This window comes from Leucopleurus acutus, assembly GCF_964270905.1.
Source record: "Leucopleurus acutus genome assembly, chromosome: 8".
NCBI classification, from domain to species: Eukaryota; Metazoa; Chordata; class Mammalia; order Artiodactyla; family Delphinidae; genus Leucopleurus; species Leucopleurus acutus.
Genome location: NC_139151.1, coordinates 73216721 through 73243947, shown reverse-complemented (window position 1 = coordinate 73243947; position 27227 = coordinate 73216721). Strand labels below are relative to the sequence as shown.

The 27227-nt window shown below is 46.4% G+C and overlaps 1 protein-coding gene across 3 annotated transcripts in view; it reads right to left on the bottom strand.

Moving 5' to 3' along the window:
- The window catches only part of NAV2 (neuron navigator 2), a gene marked incomplete at its 5' end in the record, with an annotated part of 757282 nt that overhangs the window by 248896 nt on the left and 481159 nt on the right, over positions 1-27227 (bottom strand). For all 3 annotated transcript variants that reach the window (XM_082845354.1, XM_082845352.1, XM_082845353.1), the window contains 2 exons: positions 12386-12438; positions 20847-20964. In XM_082845354.1, coding sequence (XP_082701480.1) covers positions 12386-12438; positions 20847-20964 — 171 coding nt within the window. The remainder of the gene's footprint in view (positions 1-12385; positions 12439-20846; positions 20965-27227) is intronic.

The window sequence follows — 27227 nt, the reverse complement described above, 5'->3', positions numbered from 1 at the left end:
TTTCAGTTAGCTTTTTTTTTTTTTTACATTTATTTTTGGCTGCATTGGGTCTTCATTGCTGCGCGCAGGCTTTCTCTAGTTGCGGCACGTGGGGGCTACTCTTCGTTGTGGTGTGCAGGCTTCTCTTGTTGCCGAGTACAGGCTCTAGGCACACAGGCTTCAGTAGTTGTGGCACGCGTGCTCTAGAGCACAGGCTCCATAGTTGCGGCGCACGGGCTTAGCTGCTCCACAGCATGTGGGATCCACCCAGACCAGGACTTGAACCGGTGTCCCCTGCATTGGCAGGCGGATTCTTAACTACTGTGCCACCAGGGAAGCCCCGATAAGGTAGGTATTATCATCACTCTCCCGATGGGGAAATCGAGGCATAGAGCCTTCCTAAAATCACGGTTTTAAATGGCACAGTTGCAATTCACTTACTGGAAAGTGTTTTGTAAGCTCTGAAGTCTCTACACAGACACGGGGCATTAACAACCGAGCAGCGACAGCTTCACTACTGCTGAGGAGGAGAAAAATGACCTCCCCATTTTGTCATTTCCCTAGCCCTCCAGTAGTAAGACAAGGCAAGTCATCAATCCATCTAAACTAAACCCAATCATTACATCAGAAAGACAAAGGGCACTTCGCAGAGGAAGGAGTGACTTCTCCCACAGCCTTCTGGACATGTTTTGTGGAAGATATTTATGTTCTTTTACAGTGTCTGAAATCTTCTAGGGCAGGAATTATTTAAACCAATATACACATTACTGGCATTATTTTGATGTCAAAATGCTCCCATAACAGGGATTTTTTCAAACTACCATATGCCAGTCTTTAGAATTCCTGAGGAAGTTCATGATACTTATAAGAATACAATGGTTTGGGGGTCAAAAACCTCAAATGTGTGCAGGGGGTAGGCAGGCAAAAATGAAGTAAAAGAGGCTGGGTATAAGACAATAGGGAATGGTGAGGAGTATGACTAACGCAGTCTACACCTACCTGAAGAGGACAGCTGCTATCCAGTTTTAGCCAACTGTTGCCTGTGGAGTGCCAATCCAGTACTGCCATTTTTTTTTCCCCTAAAAAAAGCTGGAAGCTCATTGCTTGTGAAGTGTATTGATTTTCATCGAATGGTTGGCAGCTGTTTAGTTTTTGTTTTAAAAGGTCTTTTGGGACCTGAACTCAACTTGTTGGCCACTGTTCTCTTCTCTTTGCTTAAGCGAGCACACTGGCTTTCACCTACTGACCAGTTCCCAACATGCAGACACCACAGGCTAACTATGCCTTACCAAAGTGCCAACAGGAATTCCTGGCTAAGTTCTAGTTCATGGGAAAAAAATAAAAAATAAAAAACAAAGATACATACCAAAACACCCCTTTGATGCTAGGCTGAAACATAAGAACCCCATGAAGACATATGCAGGGAGATGGATCCAAGCATGAAGCCAGATGGCTTTTATATAAACCACAATCTACATGGTTATAAATCACCATCCAATTTCTCTTTCAGCTCAAGATCTGAAGCTATTCTCTCCCCACCCATCCACATACTTGCTTTAACCTTACGGGGCACCACATGTTGCCACTCAAAATGCCTCAGTTTCAAAGTAGGTGTAATGGGGATTTCTTCAGTCAATACTCACTGAGCGTCCACCAGATGTCAGGTGGTATGGGCAGATGGAGAGATGAGACCCCGCCCTCAAAGAAGTGAACATCTGGTGGGATGCAGGCAGTTAAGGACAATGTGCTAAAGGATTATCACCTGGGTTTTCAATGGAGGAAACCAAGGGTCACAGAGCTTAAGTGAACTGGAAGAGGTAGAGAAGACACTTACAAACTCCAAGACCACAGCTGCAGACACAATTCAGATCCTATCAACTTAGAACTTACCACAGTTCTCAGACAAGAGGATGTCTAAGGCGTCCTCGTCCTTCCAAAAAGTAAACTGATTGGTTCATTCAAAATATTTAGTTAAACCTTATTGTGGTGATCACAACATATACAAATGTTGAATCATTATGTTCGTACACCTGATATGAATGTGATGGTATATGTCAATTGTATCTCAATCAAAAATATATAGCGTTCCTCAAAAATTAGTTAAAATTAAATAAACCTTTAGAGAGATTAATTTTTAAAAATTTAAAGAACTTTGCAAACTGATAGATGCTTAAATGCATATTTGCACGGCCATATCCCAAAAGAAGTTTTCTTTTTATTCGGCTCTAAGATAAGGTTGGCAAAGTAAGGTCACCAAACCAGGAGCTTCAGCATCACCCACGAGCTTGTTACAAATGCAAATTCTCCAGCTCCTTCCCAGACCTACTGCATCAGAAATTCTGAGGGTGGGGCCCAGTACTGCTTGAACAAGCCCTCCAGGTGCTTCTCCTACTCACTAAAGCTGGAGCCCAGTGGCTATAGTAGGTTTTGCCAAACCTCCAAACGCTCCTTCCCTTTTTAATGAAAATAACCTGTTATCACTTCCATACACTTTTGTAAAAGATTGGATTTGGGAATTTCTTGGTTTAGGATTACTTAAGTTTCTTGATAGCATTTTAAAGTGCCTAGTATTTCACATATGAAACCTTGAGGGGTACCATCGCCCCACTCTCTGGGAAGCTCCCAGACGGCTGGACCATTTATTGTTTGGCCTCATTCATCTGAGAAAGATTAGCTGAGCATTTCCAACGTACCTAGCACTAGGCCAGGTGCTGGAAGTATGGAGCTTTTCACTGAACTAAAAGATAAAGAAAACACTCTATGTGTACTACAAAGCTCTGACGGGATTACCTAGCATATGAAATATAAGTCTCTCATAAAGTGTTCTTAAATGTCGTATTAATTACAAGACAGACACACATTAGTTAGGGAGCACAGTACTTACTCCCGAGTTTACACTCACATCGGGAATACCGCGTATCCGCTTCTAAATAATAGACGAAACGGCACTTGCCACTCCCGGCATCTGAGCTCAGTACCTGAGGCAGCCCATGATATGGTCACAGTGCTGGAAACTAAATGTGGGCCTCTGTCTCCGCACACTTCTTTGCAATGACCTGCAGTAAATGTTCAGATGGGCAGAACTCCATTCCAAAGTGTTCTATCAAGGGAGGCAACTTCCAGTCAACTCAGCAACTTAACAGGCACACAGTGGCAAAATGAGCCTCGGCTATAAACCCGAACAGCTTGCTAATACAGTCGGAGTTACTTTGCTTGAATCCCAGAGTGTATCAGTTTCCTACTGCTGCTGTAACAAATGACCACAAACTTAGTAGCTTAACACAACATAAATTTATTATCTTAAAATTCTCGGAGGAGAAAAAAAAAAAAGGACTTTCCTGGCTGTCCAGTAGTTAAGACTCCATGCTTCCACTGCAGGGGGCACAGGTTCGATCCCCAGTTGGGGATCGGAAAAAAAAAAAAAATTCTGGGAGGTCAGAAGTCCAAAATCACACACCACTGTATATAAAATAGATATCTAATAAGGACCTATTGTGTAGCACAAGGAACTCTACTCAATACTCTGTAATGGCCTCTATGGGAAAAGAATCTAAAAAAAGAGTGGATGTAGGTACATGTATAACTGATTGGATCAACTATGCTCCAATAAAAATTAAACAAAAAAAAAGAAGACCAAAATCAAGTTTCAGAGGGCTAAATCAAGGAGTCCGCAGGGCTGCATCTACTCTGGAAGCTCTGGGGGAGAATCTGTCCCCTTGTCTTTTTTATTAGCTCTGGAGGCCACCTGCATTCCTTGGCTCATGGCCCATTCTTCCATCTTCAAAGCCAGACAAGTAGCATCTTCCAACCTCATTCATTCTCTCCCTCTCCCCTTCCCCCACGCTCCCCATGTTCCCTCCCTCTCTTCCTCTCTCTCCTCTGACCTGCTTCCATGTTCCACGGTCACATCTTCTCTCTCTCACCTTCCTGCCTCCCTCTTAGAAGGATCCTTGTGATCACATCGGGCCTGCCCAGATAATCCAGGATAATCTTCCTGTCTCAAAATCCCTAACTTAATCACCTCTGCAAAGTCCCCTTTGTCATTTAAAAGAACATATTCACAGGTTCCGAGGATTGGAATGTCGAAGTCTTTGGGGGTCCATTGTTCAGCCTACCACACTGGTACCTACGTTTTGAATATGAAAAGCCTTTTTAATGCACAAGTTAATAGTTAGGAAATACGTGACTTGTCAACAGAGAAGGGAATGACAGTCTAATGTGCTCTCTTCATGAGCCAGGTGCTTTTAATACCGTCTCTCATTCATCCCTGGCAACCCTGGGGGCAACTTCCATAATTATCTCCCTTTTACAGAGAAGGAAAAAGACTCGGATTTTCAGTAACTTGCCCAGCACACCGGCCCAGTATGTGAGACCCAGGTCTGCCTGATTCCAGAGTCCATGCTTATTCTTTTTAATCCCAAATCTCCTGGCCATGATGGAATGCCTCATCCCAAAGCTCTGCCCTTACCTACATGAGGAGACAGTATTACAAATATAATTTTTGCACCTCCATGTCAGTCATTTTCTCTTCTTCCATCTACTTCCTTATATGTAGGATAGCATAACAGTTAAGGGAATGGACTCTCGAGCCAGGCTTCCAGGGTTCAAACCCCAGCTTGTTGCTTACTAGCTGTGCGACCTGAGGAAACTTACTAACCTGTCTCTGCCTCAGTTTCCTCACCTGTGAAGTGGAAATAATAAAGGTACCTGCTCTCATAGGGTTTTATGAAAATAAAACCAGTTATAATGCAGATAAAATGTCTAAAACATTGCCCCAATGTACTGTATATGTATTTGCTATTAATATTATATAAAAACCCGGACAGAATCAGGGACAAAGGCAATAACCCTAGGCTCTACAGCATGAGGGGGAAAGAACGAGATGTTCTTCAACGTGCCTCACATTTGGCCCCTGGCAGAGCACAGCAAATGGCATCAGGGTCCAAGTTCTCCATACCCTTTAATGGAATGAACAAAATATATTTCTTACTCTATAGGGTTGTTATGAGAATAAAGTGAGTTAAAACATGTAAATTGCTTAGAACAGTAATTATCTTCATTTTTATTATCAATGTTAATCATCTCTGGTAATTGTAAAGATGTCTAAACATGCTTATCTCAAGCAACATAAAAGAACTCAGTAAACGAAAAATTAGCTGCCATGTTCTATTTGGAGCCTCTGGATAAACCAAGGGAGAAGAGAATTAAGAGAAGGAAAGACACTTCTAGAATAGTGCTAAATATCCATTTCTTAAATCCCATAAAGAACTTCCAAGTGAACACCCAGCGCTCAAATCACTGCTCAACAGTAGATAATGATATGAGAATAACAGTATGTTATAATCCTCTAGCCCCATGGACACATCCAGGCCAGCTCCCTCTTTGGTCTTTCCATCTGTCCGCCCATCCACCCAACATTTATTAACCACCTACTATATGCTAGTCATCTAAGTGACAGGTGCTTAGATCCTCAGGTGAAAGATACAGCATCTCCTTCAAGAAGACAACTGAACAGACAACCACAAAGAGCAGGTTATGAGACATGCTTTCACACCTGGGAACACAAGGGACAAAAGGCACCTAATTATCTCAGTTACTTGAGTTAACAGTTAACCTGAATATTCAATGTTACATTGCCCAGGTGGGACAATCATCAGGTCTTCCTGGCAGACTGGACAGCTTGCATCAAAGTACAAGGCATGAAAGTACAGGGCCTCTTTGGGGCACCCCAAGTTCCAGTATGGCTGGGGGTATAGAGTTTGAGTGGCCAAGTGGCAGGAGATGGTGGTAACTACATTGTGAAGGCCCTTCTATTGTGTGCTCAAGAGTATGGAGAGGTAAATGGGGAGCCAATGATGGTTTTGAACAGAGAGGTGACCAAAGAGGTAAGAGACAGACACGGAGATGGCCGCCATCTTTGAAAGAGAATGTCAGCCACAACACATGCAGTGATGCTGGATGTGCCCCCTGAATGGGAAGCAGTGGATGCTTCCTGCCCATGTTGGCCCTGGACTCTCCACTTTGTTTTAAATTCTAAGGGGCCCATGGACGTTCATTCTTTCTTGGTTTTGTAACCTGTGTGCCCTTAGGGTCATGTAAAAATAGGTCCAAGGGCCCAGGGAAGAGGCAACTCAGCTGCGCAAGGATCTCAGACACTCCCCAGGCATGCGGCCGTCTTTCTGGCAGCTGTTGGGAGGGCTCAAGGCCACTGGGGCTGGAAACCTGATCTTGTTACAGACAGCCTTCTCCCGGCCCAGGAAGCTCTGTGCAGAACGCAGTCGGAGGTACCTGGCGCCAGGGCTCTTCCTGGGCTTCTCAAGAGGCTGCCTTTCACTGGGGGCCACTTGCCCCTTTTTCAGCTCTTGAGTTCCCATCCACAGGTCAACTCAGGCAATCTCCAGAAATACTCACTCTCCTCCCTTCTCACTAACTCTCGGCTAAACCCAGCTGGCTCTACTGTGCTCACGAGTGAGAAATAAGGGACTGGTGAGGCGGAGACTATTATGCCCTTTCTCTGTCGCAGAAGGGATCACCACAGGCTCTCCAAATAGACAAGACTTGGGTACAAGCTCCAGCTCTGCCTCCTAGGCAAGTAGTCTGAGGCCAAAAAACCTTTTAAAGCTCAGTCTCCACGCGCAAAATACAAACACTAATCGCACCTATTCATAGGGCTGTCACTTCCCACATTTCCCGGGGGAGGAAGTACAGTGCCGGGAGGCCACGTGGATTAGCCAGGGCCACGGCGGTAATCCCCTCACCCAAAGGTAGGCTGGCCGGTCTTGAAACATCTATTTCTTTAAAAATACTGGGCTATCTTGAAAAACCTCATCCTATTAAGAGCTAACATCAACTGTGTGCTTCCTCTGTGCACAGCAGCACGCGGGCATGTCATACAGATGGTCTCATGCACACCTGAAAAGCACCCTGGGAGGCAGGTGTTGTTACTAACCCCGTTACAGAGACTGGTCCCCTGAGAACCTAAGGAACATGCCCTGGGTCACAAGCAGCCGACCTTCAGGGTCCATGCTCTTAGGCCTGAGGCCTTGTAACCTCCAGAGGTTAGAGGTGAAGACGACCTAGTTGATGGTCTCTCTTCCTACAGGAGACTTAGGAGGACCAGAGAATGGGCTGGATGTATCCAGAGCTGGAAGCTGACGCCCGGGTAGGGGGTCCCTAGGCTTCATCGCGCTGTGTATTTTCAGGGGCTGGCCTTCTGAAAGGGGGCTTCAGGGGCAAATGTGACAGTGGGGAGGGGGACGGAAGAGGCAGGTGAAAGGGAGATGCTACGATGGCCCTCCCTGGGCTGCCTAATCCTATGTAAAGCACTAATGCAGTTTTTGTCACTTTCACATGTGGGGTGCCACATACAATTTTATTTGGGAAAAAAGCGTGGGGGTTCTGCTCATGGAACAGAAGTTTGAAAGCCAGTGTCCTGTCCTTCTGTGTTTAAGAGCCAATTCCTCTTGTTTTGGGAACCTAGCTGCTGGCTTTTTCCACAGGGGCCTCTGAAAGGACAGGGTGACGAGCAGACTAGTGCCCTAAGCAGCAGGCGCTTCGAATGTGCGGGTCTGTGGAGCCCCAGAGGACTTCGGGAGCTGTGAGCTGCTCAGGCCGTATGCAAAATTCCGGGGGATGTGTGATCCGGGGAGGAGAGGGCCAGGAGCTCTTCGCAGATTTCCCAAGGGTTCCATGTCCCCCAGTATCTGAATGGCTACTAAAACAAATTATCATCATTGGAGAAACCACCGCTGACTGAGTGCTGACCATGTGCTATGGAGAAGCGGGGTGATGAGGTCACCTACCACAAAGGGCTGTTGGGAGGATGAACTAAGAGGTTATTTGTGAAGCACTTAGGATGGCACCTGGCACACAGCAAACACTGTTTGGCTTTATGGCTTATTTTCATCATCATTACTGTCATCCGTCGTTATCACTTTGACTGCCTCATTAGTCCTCACAAAAACTTGATGAGGTTCGTATTATTATCAACCCCACTTTATAGAACAGGAAACAGAGGCTTCAAGAGGTTAAATAATTAGCTCAAGGCCACAGAAGAGCAGAGAAGGAACTCGAAGTTGGCCCGTCTGGTTCCCAAGCCCAGGCAGGCCCTCGGTCTAGAAGGGCTGAGGGAAGCAGGACTCCCTGAGGGCCCAGGAGGAGGTGGGCAGGCGGGTGGGAAGCACTGAGAGGTCCCAGATGACCCCAGGCCAGAGCAGAAAACAGGCCAGGGCTTTCCACTGAAAGCGCCTGAAAGGACAGGCAGCCTTCCTAACTTTGCACCTCTTCTAATCGACAACGCAAAGCCAAACCACTTAAAATAGTAAGGATGAAAAAAGAAAACCACCCCCTGCTGCTCCTTTCCTAGGCTCCAAAGTGAGCCAGCGTCTTGGAGTACAGTGGGTTCAAGGCGCAAGGCAGTGGCAGCCCCAGCGTCCACTGGCTGTGCTCCAAGCAATGTTTCTCCTTCCAAACACACACACGTAACCCTGCTGAACACACCACTCGAAAGCCAAAAAGATGCCCCACGGGTTGCCCTGGCAATGCTAAACAGACGAAACATTTTAACCAGCTCTGACGCACATACACAAACCTATTTAAGGGCCAAATGGATGGATTGGGGGGTGAGGAGGTGGGGGGAATGTTGTTTCTACAGCTCCGTCTCCGAGGATTTGGCCCCCAAAGCATCAATGTCAGACTGAAACAGAGCAAAGGACTCCTTCAACACAAGCTGAGGCCAGGCTTGCTCGGGAAAGGGAAGCCACTGCCATGCTTCTGCATTTCGGCTGCAGGCACAGTCCTGTTTTACGAGGGCCACGAGAGGATCACAGGAGATGCCGAGGTCCTGGCTCTGCCTCTCCCTGGGGACAGCCCTCCAGCTGCCGGCACCAGTGTCTCTTGATACGCTGGCCTACAGCAGGGTCGGGAGGGTCGAGTGTGCCCATGAGAGTGAACGGCCTGTGAGTGCCGATATTAACAATATTAACCACCATTTCTCACATCCCACGGTTCAACTTTCATCCACAGGAGTTGATCGCACGGGTATTTTCCTTTAGAAAACTTCACTCCAGGGTCCAATGGGGCTGTTCCCTGAGGCGCTGCCACCTGGGGGGTGACGATGAATACAGAAGACTTGGCCCAGGTCTGAAAAGACCACCATGCTTCTGGGGTCTGTCGCACTCTGGTCTCTTCCATGCCCTATTCCTCACCTCGGATACAGCAGGACAGAGGGTTGACACTGAGGAGAGGCCAGAAGAGTCTCACCAGACACAGCTGATGGCACATGGTAGGATCCATGAACAAAGGCTGCAAAACCTTCCTCTGCAGGGTCCAGGATATCCTCAGGTAAACAGAATCTCCAGCAATGGGAATCGTCTTCCACTCATCATTCCCTGTGGTGAACCCTCTTGCCTTTCAAGACTCAACCCCTAAACGTTATTCCTAAGCCTCCCCTTGCCCTGGAGTGGAATGGCCCCCACTGTACCATGCACAGATGTCTATGGGAGCAGTTGCACTACTCCAGTGTTCTAATTGTTCTCTGGTCTCCTGCCCACTCATCACTGAGCTCCCTGAGGGCAGGGACCCCATCTTGTTCACTGGGGTACTAACCTGGTCTAGTCCAGTGCCTGGCATTAGTCGGCACTCTGTGACCGTGTGCTGACCGACAAGCTATAAGTATACAGTGCCATGCCCATAATGTTTGTGCATCAAGGCCTCTGGAATTCTCTAGTCCATATGCCACAAGTGTCTGCTTTCACTTCCACAGCCTCTGGGAAGAGAAAAGAACTTGAAGCAGAGCCTGGAGCTCAGGAGTTGGAGAGCAGAGCTCCGGGCAGCCTGGTAGGTCAGGAGGAGGGAGATACGAGAGGAGGAAGAGGCACCCCACCTGTAAAACTAAAGCTCTTGTGCCTACCCACCGATTAGCTAATGAAATAATTTGCCCCTTGAAAACTGAAATAGCACCCTTTCCCCTGCTCTGAAGCAAAAATTGTTTTTCTTTGTCTCCGTTATTTAAGGCCTCTGAAGATGCTGTTTCTGTGAGCACAGTAACTCTATGCTGATGATTTTTAGTGGAGTCATAGCTACCCTCCCAGCAGGTACACTCTCCAATTCTCTCGTTGTGTGTCATCTTCCTTTTGCCAACATGATGCTCTCCGTACATGTTCCCTTCTGGTCTCCTCCAAACAGGCAACATTTAGCAAACAACAACAAATCTTTATCATTGGCTGCCCTAAATAAAGCCTAATTGGGAGTTTAACCTTCTAGGAATCTAGAAATGGTAGCTCATCTGCTATGCCATCTTCCCAAATGATACTTCCCATGAGTAGGGATGCTTTAACTCTGTACGTGCTCACATACACACATACACACAGGTGTCCTATTAGCCAGAACACCACCTGTGCTTGTGTGTAAGCAGCACTTCCTGTGTGCCCTAGGTGAGCTCTGCGTTATGGATTTGTCATTGCTTTGTGATGTAGGTGAAAGGACGATGGCCCCGAGTTCCTTATCATCGCCCTTCTCATTTCCTACAGAATGGAATGACTGTGGTGGAGGTTTTGTCATTCTCCTGGACTCACATCCTGTCTGCTGAATTATTCTCTGCCACTTTTACCACCAGACCTTGTCTGCCCACCCCACCCCCCCGCCCCTGAGCTGGAACTAATTACCACAGACAATTTTAGGATTTTATATTCCTGTGTTCTTAAAAAAAAAAAAAGAAAGAAAAAAAAACACAGTGCATGAAGAAAAACCCAATAGTTCCATAGCTGAAAGAGTTATAGAGAAACCACAAAATTGCGTTGGTGCTGTGTAGCATTATACATAACATACTTACATACACTAAATTGGCACAGAAGAATCTGAGGTGACGGTATTATTTTGTAAGCTTGAAAGTGGACTTTAACAGCAAACATCTCCAACAGAAGGTACAGAAAATACAAAGGCACCAAACAGAATGAAAGGTTCACTACCTTAAGCTGTCAGTTGTACATATGCATTATAATGGGCTGGGACAAACGCATCCATCTCTATCCCAGGCAGAAACACTACATCTCTTTCATGAGAAGCTATGACTGCATGTGTAAAATGCTTGCACTAAAATTAAGTCTTCTATCTTCCAAATTTTCTCAATTATTAATACACCAGACAGCTGTAGTAGCTCTGGCAAAAATAGCAGCTAAGCTTTTCCAAAAGTCAAAGCAGCCATGAGATGTCTGCGTGGGGACTTTCCTATGTGAGGACGGGCTGCTCTCTGGATCAAACAGAAAGAAACAAAATCTCCAGTGGAACAACAACAAAAGAGAAACTCGTTTCGGAATTTCACGTGAAAAATGACATCCCCTGCCCCCACCAGGCACACTCACTCCTCTTTATAATAAGAAACTTTGCATGTCTAGATAAAAAGTTGATGAAAAGGCTATCTTGTCCACTCACTGGGATAACAAACAATTCAGAAAATTAAACAGTAAACCCAAGGAAGGCCAATCACTTCAGTGTGTTCTGGAATGACACTATCCAATTGTGTCTACTCAAAGGGAGGAGGGTGAGGTTAGAAAACAAGTTATGCCTTTTTTTTAGATTTCTGGAAGCAAATTAACGTCCAGGAGAAAAGGTTGTCCTTCAGTTGCCACCTTCATATTTTAAACAGGTATTAGCGTCATCTTAACAGTCTGATAATATACAATCTTTGTGGAAATATTCATATTTGAAAAGCATTTCTAAGGGAAAAACTAAGCACTCAGATTGTGTCACAATTCAATGCTCCCTGAACTCAACAGTGATCATGAATTTTCATTCAAAGATTATGTGCAGGACATGCAACAAGAACAGAATAGATTTTTAAAGATTTTTTCAAGTTATAATATCAGAGCTTAAGCACATCACGCCAGAGAGAATGTCACTTGTCAAGGTTACGTCGTGAATGGTCTGGATGTGATTGGACATTTCACATTTCCTGTCACAGTTGTGATTTCACATCATTCTAACCTTTAAAGGCAATCAGACCACACGTCCCAATCTCTGATGGTTGTTGTGATACCATCGCTCCATTTGTGCCCCAGCACCATACACACACACAGAAATTGTTGTGGGTCTTTGAGGAAAAAGCAAGAGTCGTATCAGCCCAAGTTCTAAACAAGGGTATGTTTGCAGCAGTTCTGCATGACTTGTTTCTAAGAGCAAGGACCATTTTCGCTGTCTCACGACCTACGTAAAAATCACAGCCATCTTCGAATAAAAGCCAACAAATGTCAGAGAAGCAAACCACGGCTACTTGGAAATGGCTGTTAGTTCATTAATATAATCCCCCAGAGTAAAGCTTGTGGTGTGAATGTTTTCAAGATGGTCAATATCATTTAGAGGCAGGGCTTACTAACATAACACAAACACTCACTGCCCGTGTACCACTTACCATTTGCGATCTGTTCTTTGGACAGCCATTGATGTCTTCAATCTTCTCATTTGCTGCAAAAAGAAACACAAGTCAGAAAAATAAATAATCATCACAGACACTTTGAGCAGTGATGTTCAGGACCCCTGAGGCCAAGAAAATCCTAAGGCCCATACTGGGGTTTGTCCAACCAACACAGGCATGTGAAATACTGAGACGCATCTAGCAAGCTTCAGGACTTACTCATCGAGCTGCCGCCCTCCAGGGACAGCTGGGGCAAGGTTGCTGTCATCTAAGGCAGAGACAACTGCATTGATGACAGTCTTGGAGTGATGGGGCATGGTGGAAACGTCTGGAGACTGGGAAATGGCCTGAGCCGTGACTGTGCTTTAGGTTCTTAAAAAGGCAACTGCAACTTGCCCACAAAAGATAGGGTGCTTCAGAGTGGATCCATCCAGCCACAACACAGCTCCTGGGGACAAAAGCCATAGATGACAGCATCTCACCCCATCTTTAGCCAGAAATGCTAAGATTGCTTTTGTTTGTCCTGATTCTATTCCCGAAGCGGTGGCCAACGGAAGAACAAGAGAGTGAGCCTTTAAAAATGTCACATCCACGCTCAAACAGTAAGTGCAGATTAGATCTAGAACACACACTATTGCAGCCAATAGAGTACCTACCTACCTACTTAGGGAAGTGATAGAAAGAGGCTGTACCGAATAAGCTGGAAATCAAATAAATAACAGGGAAGAAAGGCCCAGCTGCCCATGGTGAATGTATTTCATCCTAAGTATGGAGGAATCCTTGCAAGACACAGCCCAAGACATCTGAGTTTGCAACTACAGTGCTACAAGAAAGGCAGTACGTGTAGTGGCTTGGAGGCGAAGATACCCCAGTTTGAAGCTCAGCTTTATAGCTTCTCAGCTGTGTGACCTTAGCCATGTAACACAACCTCTCTGGGCCACAGTTTCCTCATCTATAAAATGGAGCTAATACTACCTACTTCACAGGAGGAGCTGTGAGAAGAAGATTATACGATGCCAGTAAACTGCTTAGTGCAGTGCGTAGCACACAGTGAGTGTTCTATGTATGGTAGAGGTCATTAATCCAATAATATATATTCTTATCATCTATGCAAAAATATATACAATAAAATTTCCCTTTTTTTGATGTCTCCATCTGAGTTAAGCCCAGAAACTCAGCTAGGAGTTCACAGTAAAGAATTATGGACTTGCCTCCAATCTCCCCAGTCCCATGTCCCTTTACTGCATGCCCCCTCCCCTAGAAGGGTAAGTCCCACTAGGTCTCTTTGCTCTCCCAGCACCCCGGACTTGCCTCTACTTTGCTTTTAAGTAACACCTAATGCGTAACTCCTTTTCTTGTCTCCCCCAGCTACGCAGACATGTAGATTTTGTTTTTCACACTTGTATCCTTAGGGCTTGACAAGTGTTTGCAAAATTGCATTTAAAAAAAAAAATATATATATATATATATATATCTCACATCAGATTTTAATGACTATGACACGTAAAACTTCCATGAAGAGAAAAGACATTGAAAAGTGTCTGAAAAGGATAACAGACTCAAAGTGTCCCAGGACACTAAGGTTTTAGAACACCTGAAAGTAAATATAGCTCACCGTTACCTCAATTGGGTTTTTTTCCTCTAGTGTTTCTATCTTAAGAAGTAAAAAATAAGAAAGCAAGCTAGTGGCAGGAAATTATTTAAAAATCTAATTACTAGAGACAGCCTGGTTAGTATACATTCAGCCTGATCTACACCGTCTTTAGAACTGGCCCAAAGTAATAGATATTCAGGCTTATGACCCACCTGGGAAGACCTCGGTCTTCAGAGAGCCAACTGAGTTTTCTCAGCTCTTAAGAACACTGGGATAGGCATTTTAGGAAGCTTCCTCCACCTGCTTTTCCCTACTCCCAATAGAGGAGCCATAAAGCCTTTAGAAAGCACGTGAAGGATGCCCAGTGAATGGGGTAACTCATGCATGTTTGTTCTTCAGTTCACCAGAAAATACAATTAGCCAGAATGTGTCACTAGCATGTCAACTCCACAAAAACAAGGATTTTCATCTGCTTTGTTTTCTACTATAACCCTAGAGCTTAGCACCGTGCCTGACACACAGTAGCCACTCAATATGTATTTGTTGAGGGGAACTAAGGAGTATTCTGAACATTCCAACGAATCAAAGTTTTACTGTCTATTTTGAGGTAGCTGCTCTTTCACTTGTATATATCCATGTATGTACTGAAGGTGGAAAGAAAGGAAGATCCTTGACAAATGGCACTCCTTCATACGTGGGAAATGATGGCAGGCTTGCACTCTGACCTTGGATTTTGATACACAACACCGATACGGCTTTTGAGAATCAAGGCCACTCGAGGTATCTTCCAGTTGGATACTCATGACGGCCAAAGTCATACGGCACTGGATTCTGACCAACACCCAGTTCATTAGTGCTCGTTAAAGTGAAGGATGGATAACTATGATCCTGAGAAGTCATTTTAAAGATTATTTATATACCTTCTGGATAAACAAAACCAAGGGATTTGGTCTAATTATCCCTCTAATTCCTTTTCATGGTCTGTCACCTAAACCACAGTCAGGTGCTCCTTGAATTCATTAGGCTCCTATAAGCCTAACGCTGCCATCTTACAACATTCAAAATAAACCAATGGGGTGAAGCCTATTCATGACCCTCTAAAGAAAACATGGGAAGAGATCAAATGACTCAGCCCCAACTCAAAATAAATGTTTAATAAAAATGCAAAAAAGTCTGGACCTCCTAGTTTCCAATTTCATGTAATTTAAATACTTCTCCTTCAACTTAAATTCTCAAGAATTTCTGTGGTTGTCATAAATACTTAGAGCAATAATAGCAGCTCCGATTCTGCTGGTTAGAAGGAAGAAGAGCTTGGTCCTCAGAGCTGAATTTATTAACTCGGGGTAGGGGGTCTTTGGCTACAGCCCCAGAGAAGATAACCAGAGAAGCAACCAGAGAAGGCATTTGTCCCCCAAAGTCTTCAACTGTGATTAAAACCGGCATCCTCAAGTGCCAATGGTAATTTATTCACTCCAGCAAATCTCTAATGTGGCGACCTGTCTGCACACAAGGTGACAAGTTAGTAACTGGAAAGCATCAGTGCACTTTGAGAAGAATGGGATCAAGCTCATCACTTCTCAAAAGACCTCCTCGGAAGGGTTCCAAGCATTTCAACAGCCCAAGCATCTATGCATGGCATCTATGCATGTGCAGGGCAGCTGGCAGCCCTGCCAACGTCTAGCAAAATTGGCTGCCCTCACTGAAAGGCAGATGACTTACCCAAGGCCACGCCATGGTAGCAGGTCATCAACAGAAAGAAGGTAGAGTCCTGCGTGTTGCCTGAATTTCCTGGTTGTGCTCAGGGGCAGCCCAAATGGTGGTGGAAAGTGAGCTGCTCTCATCCCCTCTCTGTCTTGGCTTCCTCCTTCTCTCCAAGCCTCCTTTGTTTATCCTGTTTCCCTCCCTCTCTCTCTCCTCCTTCCTCCCTGTCTCCCGCCCCTTCTCTCCTTCGCTCACTCCAACCCCTTCTGGCATCCTCCTGCGTGACAGCAATGTAGGCAGGAGTGGGGAGGCCTGTCTCTCCCTCTTGATTCATGCTGTTTATCCTGGCCTCGCAAACCTTTCTAATAACTCACGGACGTGGCACCGTGATGGGCTGGCAGGCAACTGCCGGCTTCGGGCAGCTCATGACTCAAGAAGATAATCATACTAATAAGAGGCTGAACACAGACACCCAACCCTCAGTCACTAAGCAAGGGCACCAAGAGGCAGCAGCAAAAGGTCTATTTTCTGCCTAATGGGCAGAAGGCAATGACGGAAAAGTGTGGGCCCCAAGATATGCCACTATCTGGTAAGACCAGCCCCAGGATGGATGGATTAAGAGATGGCTAGACCCTAGGGCCCATCTGGGCTAGATGGAGACTTAGGTAGGAGCAATGTCTGTGGAAAGCATCTAAGGTTTTCCTTCATGTTACACATCTTAGCTTTTAGAGGATTCCAACTCTCCATCATTAGAAATAGTAGAGGAGGGAGTAAGATTCCCAAGCTGAAAACCGACTCTTCGATCACTGGCCTTTGTTCTTTAGGTTAAAGCCCAGAATTCACTGCCCTGTACCTGGTAGCCCGGCCTTATTTTGCCTTGTTGAGCCTCTGACTCTCTACCCTCCAGCCTTTCTATGCATTATTTCCTCCACCAGGAAAGTCCTCCCTGACCACTTTACCCTGCTAACTCCAAATTTGAGGTCTTGGCTTATAGATAAATTCCTTGAGGAAACGTTCCCTGATTCCTACCCTCCCAACCCAGCCCCCCAGCTCCCCAGTCATGGGTCAGGCCTCATAGCACACGGATCCTTAATCATTATGCACAACATTCCTCCCTCCCAGGCCTAGGAACAGGTTGTCCCTTCAAAGGACAATCTCCCTGACTGCAGGTTTTGATGGACCTTCATTTAGATGTGTTCTTTTGAACTATTTTGAAGTAACTTCAAACCTACAGAAAAGTTACAGGAACAGTACAGAGAATTCCCGTATAGCATCATCCGTTCTCATTTTCTCCCTCTCTCGCTCCCTCCCTCTTTCTCTCTATAGGTACACTTGTTAAAAAATTCTGAATCAATTTAGTGTAGGCTACATAGATCATGTCCCTCACTCTTAGTGTGTATTTCCAAAGGACAAGGATATTATTTCATGGTACAATTTTAAAATTCTGAAAATTTAACATTACTGTAATTCCAATATTCCAATTTTGTCAACTGACTCAAAACTGTCCTTTGTAGCATTTTATGCCCCTGTGTGGGATCCAGTCCAGGATCATGCGGTACATTTAGCTGTCAGGTCTCTTTCATCTCTTTTCCTCTGGAACAATTTCTAAGCCTTTTATATCTTTCACAGCACTGACATTTTGGAACAATTCTGGCCAGTTTTTTTTTAACAGAATGTTCCACAATTTGGGTTTGTCTGAGATTCCTCAGGACGGGTTTCAGGTTTTCCACCCCTGATTGCAACACAACACTAAGTGATGTTGCACTCTTTTCGAGGTACCACGTCAGGAAGCACGTGACCCCCAGCTGCTGCTCACCAGTGATGTACTTTTGATCACCTGGTCATGATGCCTCATTCTCCCATGTGGTTACTATAGCTCCCTTTGCAGCTAATAAGCCATCAGTGGAGAGCCACTGTGAGACCATGTAAATAGCTGCTCTCCATCAAACTTTCTCCTCTAGATTTCAGCATCCGTTGATGATTCTTGCCTTCACTAACCTTTACCATGCAACTCTTCTACATTTATCAGTCGGCATTCACCCGAACAGTTGAGTTCTCTCTTCTCCATTGACAGATCATCTATGTATGTATCTATCAATACAGATTTGTAGATTCCTATTTTATTCCACAGTTATAATCCACGATGGTCCTCAATTATTTTGATGCTCTAGTTATCCCAGATTAGCTTGCTCTTTGTAGCCCTGGAGGGCAGAACTAGTACTTGTAGGGAGACACTACCAAGGAGGGGCAGATTTTGACTTAATGAAACAAGGGCTTTTAAAAAATTCTAACTCTCTGTCGTTAGAACTGGTTGAGGAGGTAGTAAGTTGCCCATCTGCTGACTACTTTTCATGGAAGCAATGCACACATCAGGTTGAGGCTTTTAAAAGGTCCCTTCCAAACCTTAGAGTTGCACCAGAATCCTGGAAAGGAGGAGGGTGTGACATACAGTTTAGAGGAGTGCTCAGAAGAATACTAAATACTGGTAAGGGAAAACATCTGGGCCACCTTTTGGAAACAATCCGAGCCAGGCTTAGGGAAGCAAGGGTTGCAGTGAATAAAATTCTCATCCCTAATCTCCTCAACTCTTCTTGAACATCACTGCACGCCAGGTACCATGTTAAATGCTGTGCATCTAGAAAGAAAGATGACTCACACCCAGGCCTGGAGAGACCCGGGCCCAATACAGCAGTCAGTAGGATGACAGAAGAGGGTCCCTCCAGCTCTGCCTGGGGGAGCTAGGAAGTATCAGGGAGAAACTGACCTTTCAAGAATGAGTAGGAGCTCTCCAGCCAAAGAGCAACTGTAACCACTAGAATTCTGTCCAATACAAGATGAAGTCACTAGGACTCCAATTCTGGGAAAATCTTAGGGAGAACAGAGAGAGATACACCCACCCCCAACACACATATGTGTGTGTGTGTATATATACACACACACATATATGTATATATTAAAAACACGTACACATACAAATATATATTTTTACATTTTCCTTTTATAGGCACATGTGTGGGGGAAGCATGGAGGACAGCGGTTAATAGTTTAGCATCCTGGTCAGAGTGCTGTCCCCTCCCGCCACGCCCCGCCAACCAAGAGATCTGTGTTCACAAGACACTCTGAGATGAAATGTTCTGAACTGGCTGATGGACAGTCTAGGGAAGAAGTCACATAGGAGATGCCTACGTTTAGCTGCCTTCTCATCTCCCCGTATCCTGGGCCTCTGTTCTCCACACCCAGAGCAGAGGGTGTGAGCCTGGCACAGTCAGGGGTAGAGTTCCATGTGTTGACATCTGGCCTTACTTAGTAGCGAGTCCCTGGGCAGAGGGAGCCTCTCCTGGAGGGCTGGGGGGAAGCAACTTGGTGGCCTGAGTGGCAGCCTGCATCAGTGGTACTAGCTTGAGCCTCTGAAATCACAGTCCAATAGTTCAGGCCCAGAAAGGTCACTGTCTAGGGAGGTTCATCTCATCTGAATAGATTCAGGGAAGCATCCTCCTGAGCAATGATTAAAAGCTGTGCTAGCTTACGTTTCCCTAGCACTATGCTTAGTGAATGTGCAATACACATGTTACCATTCACCTTTGCTGGGCCCTGGCAGACACAACTAATCGATCGTGACACTCCGACATCGATTCAGAGGCCTCTGCATCTTTCTACACATATCTTTCTAGGCAGTGGCCACCAAGTCCTATCCAGAAACGCCTTCCGGTATCCAAGCATATTTCATATCTGATACCTACCTTGTGCATTTCCCAAGACTGCCACAAGATCAGACAAAGCAGGTGTGGCTGTGCCCATTTTAAAGACAGGGAAACAGAGGTGGCAGAGGCCATGTTCAGAGACCCATGTGGCAAGGAGCTGAGAGGGTCCTCTAGGAGCTGAGGGTGGCCTCCAACCAACAGTCAGGGAGAAATCAGGGCTCACACTCCTATAAGTGCAAGTAAATGAATTCTGCCAACAATCTGAGTAAGCTTGACCCCTTTCCCCAGATGAGGACTGAGGTCTGACCAACACCTTGACTGCAGCCTTGCAGAGGCACCCAGCTAAGCCATGCTTGCACTTCTGATGCACAGAAATAGCTAATGCATGTTGTGAGATAGTTAATAGATGTTGTTTTAAGACATTAAGTTTGTGACACTTTGTTACACAGCAACAGCAAACTAATACAGGGAAGGAAGGACAAAGGAGAGAAGAGAAGGAGGACCAATGGAAGCTGGTCTTCAATCAATCTTGGGACAGCAGGGAAGCATCTTTCTCTTTCCAAGTCCAAGATCTTCGTCTGAGGGCAACGTACCTATATTTTTAGGTACAGTCTCCACAGATGTGAGCAGAGCTAGAACCATACAAGGCTTCTTCTCACTTGGAGGATAAGCAACTTTTCCATAAGAACTCACGCCTGAGGGGCTGGGGCTTCTGTCCTATTTTTCTGCCTTCTCTTTCGGCATGAGTCGGCGCTGAAGCTGCCAGCGACAACCATCAGTCTAATGCCATCTAATTGGCCTCCCGCCTCCACGGTCTGCTCTGCGTTCTCAGGCAGGACCACTGGGGTGCTTCCCTTAAGACCCAAGGCAAAGCTGTGCCCAGCCTCCACCCACGTTCCTGCCCAGGGTGACTCCTCTCCTCCTGCACACAGCCAAGGCATTAAAAGCCCCACCGCTCCACTTCCCTTCCCCTAGTATGAAAAACAGAACCAGCCCTCTGCGGAGTTTGATCCTTTGATTTCTCAGACCCGATTAGAGTTCACAGGAATAAACCAGCCCCATATTGCCGTTTTTTTTTTTTTTTTTGAAATATTGCCAGAGTAATCCACAAAAAAGCACCATCGCAGGGGGGAAATGAGAGAGCCAGAAAGATGGTAGGAGGTAAGAAAGGGGACAGAGAGCCCCTCCCCAAACCACCAGCATTTCCCCCCCAGCCAGGGCTAGTCTTTCTTCTCAGAGAAGCAAGATGAGATTGCCACGTGGGTGATCTTATCAGGAAAAGCAAGCTGGTACCCCTCACTCCCCCGGCACAAGACAGAGTCAAAAAAAGTGTCATACGTGTGATGACAGAAACACTGCATTTTTAAATGTCGGGGTTCCAAGTCCCTCGTGCCAGACCCGACCCCGTCTGGACTGGTCTCCACGGTAACTCATCCGCCCCTGACGTAAAATCTGCTCTTACCCACAACCTGGATAATCTGGGCCAGGAGGACGCCGTCCGTCACATCTTGCTGGAGATCCTTGATGAGACGTTTGTGGCCTGATTTGGCTAGATAGTGATTGGCCCAGTCCGTGTAGATCTGCAAAAAAGCAAACGGGCAACTTTAGGAACCCCGTCAGATTCCATCTGAGGCAGCTGCTGGGCTGGTATAGGAGCCACTGTCCCGCAGGCGAGCCGTCTGGGGCCAGCCAGCGCCATTAACATGCAGCGCATTGTGCCCATGGGGTATTCAGCTGGCCAGAGCCAGGCTTTCACCTATTGAGAGATCTGCCATAAAGGCTCAGGAGAAAGCTAAAGAAAGCTTCAAAACATGCCGAGGCCTGAATGGGACAGGGGACACGGAACTAAACAGTCTGCGCCAGACGGCTTTGAGAGGCTGCGGCTCTAAATGCAGGCGAGGTCTCCCCCGCCCCACTGCCCTACCCCGCCCCTTCCCATCTTTTTCTCTTTATTGAGAAAACGTATGGGGAGGTTACCACCCAAGAGGCATCTTTTCACGGGCCATTTCAGGGAAAGGAGGGCTATTGAGTTAGCCGAGTTCTCAGGAGCCTGGGTCCCTTGTGAAGGAGTCAAGTACCAACACACAGAGCGCTTCAATTACTCTTGTGTGAGCGGGGTTATTAATGGCCTCACAATCATCTCAAATTTAATCAGTTTAACTTAAAAGCCTGGCATCCTTTTCACAGTTGGGATTCTCTGAACAAAACCCCCCCAGCAAATTCCAACATATTTAAACACAGCATTGGTGTGCACGGCACCTGAAAGGCAGAGGCTGGGTCATCACGGGATCAGGAAAGCAGACCCCCTTGGGGGACGGAGAGACCTGCCCCTCCCAGTCACAGAATCATCGGCACAAAGAGTATCTGCTTCCAAAGAGCCAACAAACACAAGAAAACTCTCGCCTAAAAACTTTCTCCCTAAATGACACAAGCCAAAAACAAAACTGAAAACCTCCTCGTCAATTCTGAGTGCTAAGTTTCCTGCGTGGACGTGTGAATTTGCGGGGGACATGCAGGTCCTATTTATCAGCACGTTTTTTTCCCCCAGGAGGGATACAAACCCGCGCCTGCTCAGAAACAGAAGTATCCCACCTCAGCTGGGCCGTGTTTGCAGTTGCAGTTCACGTACTAATCCGTGTGGCGTCTCCACCCAAAGGATGAAGGTGGTCACTGTATCTCCACTAGCAGGCCCGCTCCGAGATCTCGCGTGACTCACAGAGCGGTGGAAGCCCTGTCCCTGCCCCAGCTCTCGCTCTTCCCGACACTGTGCTCAGAGGAATCTCACACAGTGGGGTGCTGCCCTTCAAGGCCCCCGGAATGGGGGGCCTGGACTTGCCAAATAGGCCCTTCGAGGGAGGCGGCACCTCTCACTGCTCCACCTGGGACCGTGAAGGCCTCATCCCAAGAGGGGCCAAGGCAGACGTGCACTTTCCGCTTCATCAAGCGCTGAGAACAGACGACGCCTATCCACCCCCCAGCCCCCAACGCGAAGCTTCTGCTGCAGAGACCCACACCACAATACGGTTCTATTTCACACCTCCGACCATGGCATCTAATCCTTAAATCCATGTCACTTTCCTTCCTCATGACTCCCAAATTGTCAGACAGAAGCTCTAGTTCAGCAAGATCATTTTCAATTTCACAAGCACTGAGAAGGCTAAGGAAGTCGAGCGCCATCTTGGTCATTACAATGGCCAATCTGAGAGATCATTCGATGAAATTGTTAAGAGGGAGAGAGAGAAAGGGAAAGACATTCAAAGGAAAAGAGAAAGACCTGGGTTCAAGTCCCAGCCCTGGAGGCTCCCCAGGGTGGGGATTTGGGTCTGTTTTGTTCAATTTCTCAACATGTATCTCTGGAGGAATGGGTGTATGACCTCAGGTGAGCTGTTTGACTCTCTGAGCCTAGGTTTTCTTATCTGTAAAATGGAATAAATACCATGTACTTGTCAGTTCTTATGAGGACTGAGTGATATAACATATTCGGAAAAAAGTGCCTTATGCAGAGTAGGAGCTTAACAACAACGAACACATACAGAGCCTAATACATGCCAGACACTGGTCCAGACACTTTACATGCATTAACTCATTTCATCCTTATTCTCTGTGCTAGATGCTATTACTGTGTCTACTTTTCAGAGGAGAAAACTAAAGTGTACAGAGGTAAAGTAACTTACCTAAGATCACAGGGAAGTGGCAGTGCCAGGATGTGAACCCAGGCTGACTAACTCTAGAATCCCTTAGACACTCTCCAACACTGCTTCTCTGAATGCAAATATAAATTATTCGATGCACTCACCCCCTCCATGACACCGTCCTACTGACTCGGCTCATTCTCTGTTATGTTCTCACTGAAAGAATTGTTTAAAAATAAATAAAACCCCCAAATCTGTCCATTGCTGTCTGAATGCCCTTTGGCAAGTCACTTGCCTCTTCCGGGCTTCAGTTTATCCAGCTGTAAAATGGGCACAGTGAGGTCTACATCAGAAGGTGGTTGCGAAGACCCAGTGAAGCACCACCTGGAAGCCCCTGACCTGACCCACGTGGGGCTCAGGAAGCAGAGGCAGCAGGTGGTCAAGAGCAGGGCACTGGAGTCAGCAGACTGCTCTAAATCTTAGCTGCCACGCTGCCTATTACGTCTGTGTCCTTTGGCCTGGGTGTCCTCATTTACAAGAGGGGATAATAATACCAACATCATCGCGCCATTATGAAGGTGAAACGATTTCATACACATAAAGGACACAGAATGTGACACATGCTAAGTGTTCAGTAAATAAAAAGGATATTAGAAATTTGACTACCAGCATTATAAAATGGGCCAGAACAAAACCAGCCACAGCCTCTACCCTGAACCTCCAGGACGCAAATGACTTGAAGACTCACTCCCCTTCTCTTTCACAAGGTACAGTTTCGAGAGTCTGGAGCACCCCCATCTGCAATCACAAACCACAGTAGACTGTGAAAGAAAAGCAGGCCAGAAACTGGCCAGGCTGGTACAGAGAGTGATACCAGGCTGGTATCTTCTCTCAACAGGAGATACGCCGCAGTGATGTCTCAAGCCCTGGAGGGATCCTACCACCTGAGGGTCTGAGGGACCACGAGAACATCCCAAAGCTTCAAGCCACCTGCCCCACAACCATCAGCTGAGGTGAGAACAGGCCACGGACAAGGACACCGCTGAGTGGGAGGGGATACAGGCACCTCTGCTCATTCCCTCCCTAGGTGACTAAGGGTATTTTAAAATAGACGTATCCTCCCTAAAGCCAGCCCTCTCTGTGTCTACACAGTCCGGCAGGAAGCCAAGGTTAAGCAAGCTTCTGTCAACAAGTACAGGGGTAACCCTCTCCCACTCACCCACCAGCACACACAGTGCAGAGCCCTGGGGAGGCCACACAGGTATCTGGCATACCGGGGAGAACCTGGAAAGTTCTACAGTGGTCAGAAATAGCTCTGCCAAAGAACTGAACCTCTCTACCCCACGCTGTTTAAGACAGAGCTCTTCTTCTCCCAGCTCGAATCTACCTACATACCACAACCAACTTAATCTTCCAAGAGCACAGCTCTAGTCCTATCACCTGCTCACAGAATCATCAATGGCTCCCCACTGAATGAAAGGCAGACTTTTCACACCGCAGTTCAAGGCAGTCTTATCCATCCACTCTTCCCCAGCCAGCGTCGACCTCTCAGGGGAGGCAGTGCGTGGGTAAGTGAAAAGCTTGGGCTTGGGAACTGACCAAGTCAAGGTGGCCCTTGGCATGTGCATTTCTTTTCACCTCTCTGTACCTCAGTTTTATCCTCCATAAAATGGGGATTATACCAATATATGATAAGGCAGGGAGGGACTGGCCAACTGTGACCCAGGCCAAACCCAAGGGACCACCTGTTTCTGTAAACAAAGTTCTGTGGGAGCCCAGTCACACCCATGTGTCATCTGTAGCTGCTTCCGGACCACAATGGCACAGCTGAGTAGTTGTGATAGAGGCTTCTGGCCCACACAGCCTCACATATTTACTGTCCAGCTCTTTACAGAAGAAAGTGGCCAGTCTGTGTCATGGGGACTGAATGACCTAATATGCCTACACATAGCAAGGGCTCAGTAATAATTACAATTACCCTCAGGAAAACTGGACCTCACACTTCCCCATCTCTGAACTCCTGCCACCCCACCCACCTGAGTGCCTCCACCTGGGGCCACCCCAAAAAACTCCATTCCTACGCTGGTTCCTCCAGGAAGTCACCCTCGATTTCCTCACTGCATCCTGAGCTGCACAGGAAGCAGAGAACCTGTTTGCTGGCACCACCTCCTCACTCCACCCCCAGATCGCGGCAGACATGGTGTCTCGTCCATCTCTGGGCCCAGACAGCGTCTCTCAAGGCGGGGGCACAGCAGGTGGTCAGTAAGTGGTTGCCGGCATTGAGCTGAATGGAGAGAAAAAGGGCAAACCCTTGGGGAACTGATTGCATCGGAGACTTAACGTGAGCGCTCAGTGAATCCTCAAACCAGGATCTCAAGTCTCTTTATCGACTGAAAAGAGGAAGGAATAGAGAAAATAAATCACTCCAGAGTGCAAGCCGGTTAATCAGGACCCATCAAACAAGAATCATTGATTATCTGGAGTTTCCTCTCCCCAGCTCTCGACTTTGTGAAGAAGTGAGTCACAAGAAAATGCCGAGATTTATTTTAAGAAACACAGTTTTCCTGGGCCCTGCTACGCACTGACGTACTTCAGCCCCATCCCTCTCACTTGCTGTTTCAGTAGCTCATGCAATGACTGCCATTCTTCCAAGGAGTACCTTTGGAAAATAAACTCACAATATCCTTAGTCATCGAAGTCATCGAAACTCACAATATCCTTAGTCATCGGGTTCAGGAAGTCAACAAATACGGAACAGTGTGTGTTTGGAAGATTTTAAGCAAGGGCTAAGGCATGCAGGGCTTCCTCTGTAAGCCTCAGGCATTCAGAATCAACTTCTCCAGAGCCTCTCGTTCCGCAGAGCTCTAAAGACTTAGGGCTTCTGTTGCTTTTACGCTGGAGCCCACTCATGCTTGATCGGTGAACTTTCAGTAGAAATGGGCAACACAAAGAACCACACAGTTCTAGGAAAGAATAAAACCACCATCCCCACCCCCAACTCCAAATCATCACATCATTCCAGAGAAAAGATTCTAGAGGAAAAGGCTCTAGAATCGTTTCACACCAGTATCTGAAGGAGTCCCTCCCGCTCTGGCTCTGACCTGTCTCGCTGAGTTTACCACTCTTCCCACCCCCTCTAACGGGAGACCCAGTGCTCCACAAGCGCCTGGTGAGGGAAAGGAGCTGCTGTCAGAGGTTTGAAAAGAAAAAAGGGGAAGGAAGACAATGACAGCTGAAGAGCGAATTCGTTTTGATTCACTTTATTAGCCCTGACAGAATTTCAAGGAGTGTGTCATTTGTTTGCTTATAACTCCACATCATTCCATATCAAACAGGCTGAAATCAAAGAGGGAAAATCTTGACAGATCAAGCGAAGTAAAGAACCTGATTATTAGTTGTAACAAGAAAACTGATAAAAATTGCACTGTTGTTAAACCAACGGGGAAGGTGCTAAGTTTATACTGCAATTAGCTCTCAAATGAAGGGGGAAGGGCAGCTCTAAGGAAGAAACCTCCCAAAATTCCATAAAATAACTGCACCCAAAGTCATTGCCCTAACAACTCTAAATGCAGACCCACATGCCGGGCACGCAGACTGATGGATCCTGAAGCGGCAACAGCTTTACCACAGCCGTTCCAGGAGGAAAAGAATACAACGTATCTCTTAGCAGGAAATGCCAGGGGGGAGATTTAAGATACAAGTACACTAGTCATTTAGCATCTGAGGTGGTTTCCAGTCCATCAGTTGTAAAGAGAACTCAACTGTTCGGCCTCCATTCAATGTCCCACTCTAGACTTTGGGAACATCAACATCCCATCATGTCCATGACTGCGCAGTGTGTGGTTAAATGGTTTAGTTCTGATTGTCCTGAAGCACAAAAAATGATATTGCAACGATAGTACAGAGTGTCCACCCAGCACCTGAATACCACAAAGGATGATTATTCAAGTAGTCACAGTTTTAAGACAATCAAAATGCACCATTTGTTATTAAGGGCTAAGCTGGTTAACACATTCACTTCTGTATCCCCGGCATCTCGAAAGGAGCCCGGTACCTACCCAACAGGTGTGCCCACATGTCCACAGATCATTTTAATTGCCTGGGGTGAAGTAAGGGGCCTGAAGCTAGCTGGTGGCTTTTTCCCTCTTCCCCTCTCTCCCCATCAGAGTCTAATATGTCCTTTCTTAATGCAGACCCTGCCTTGATTAAAA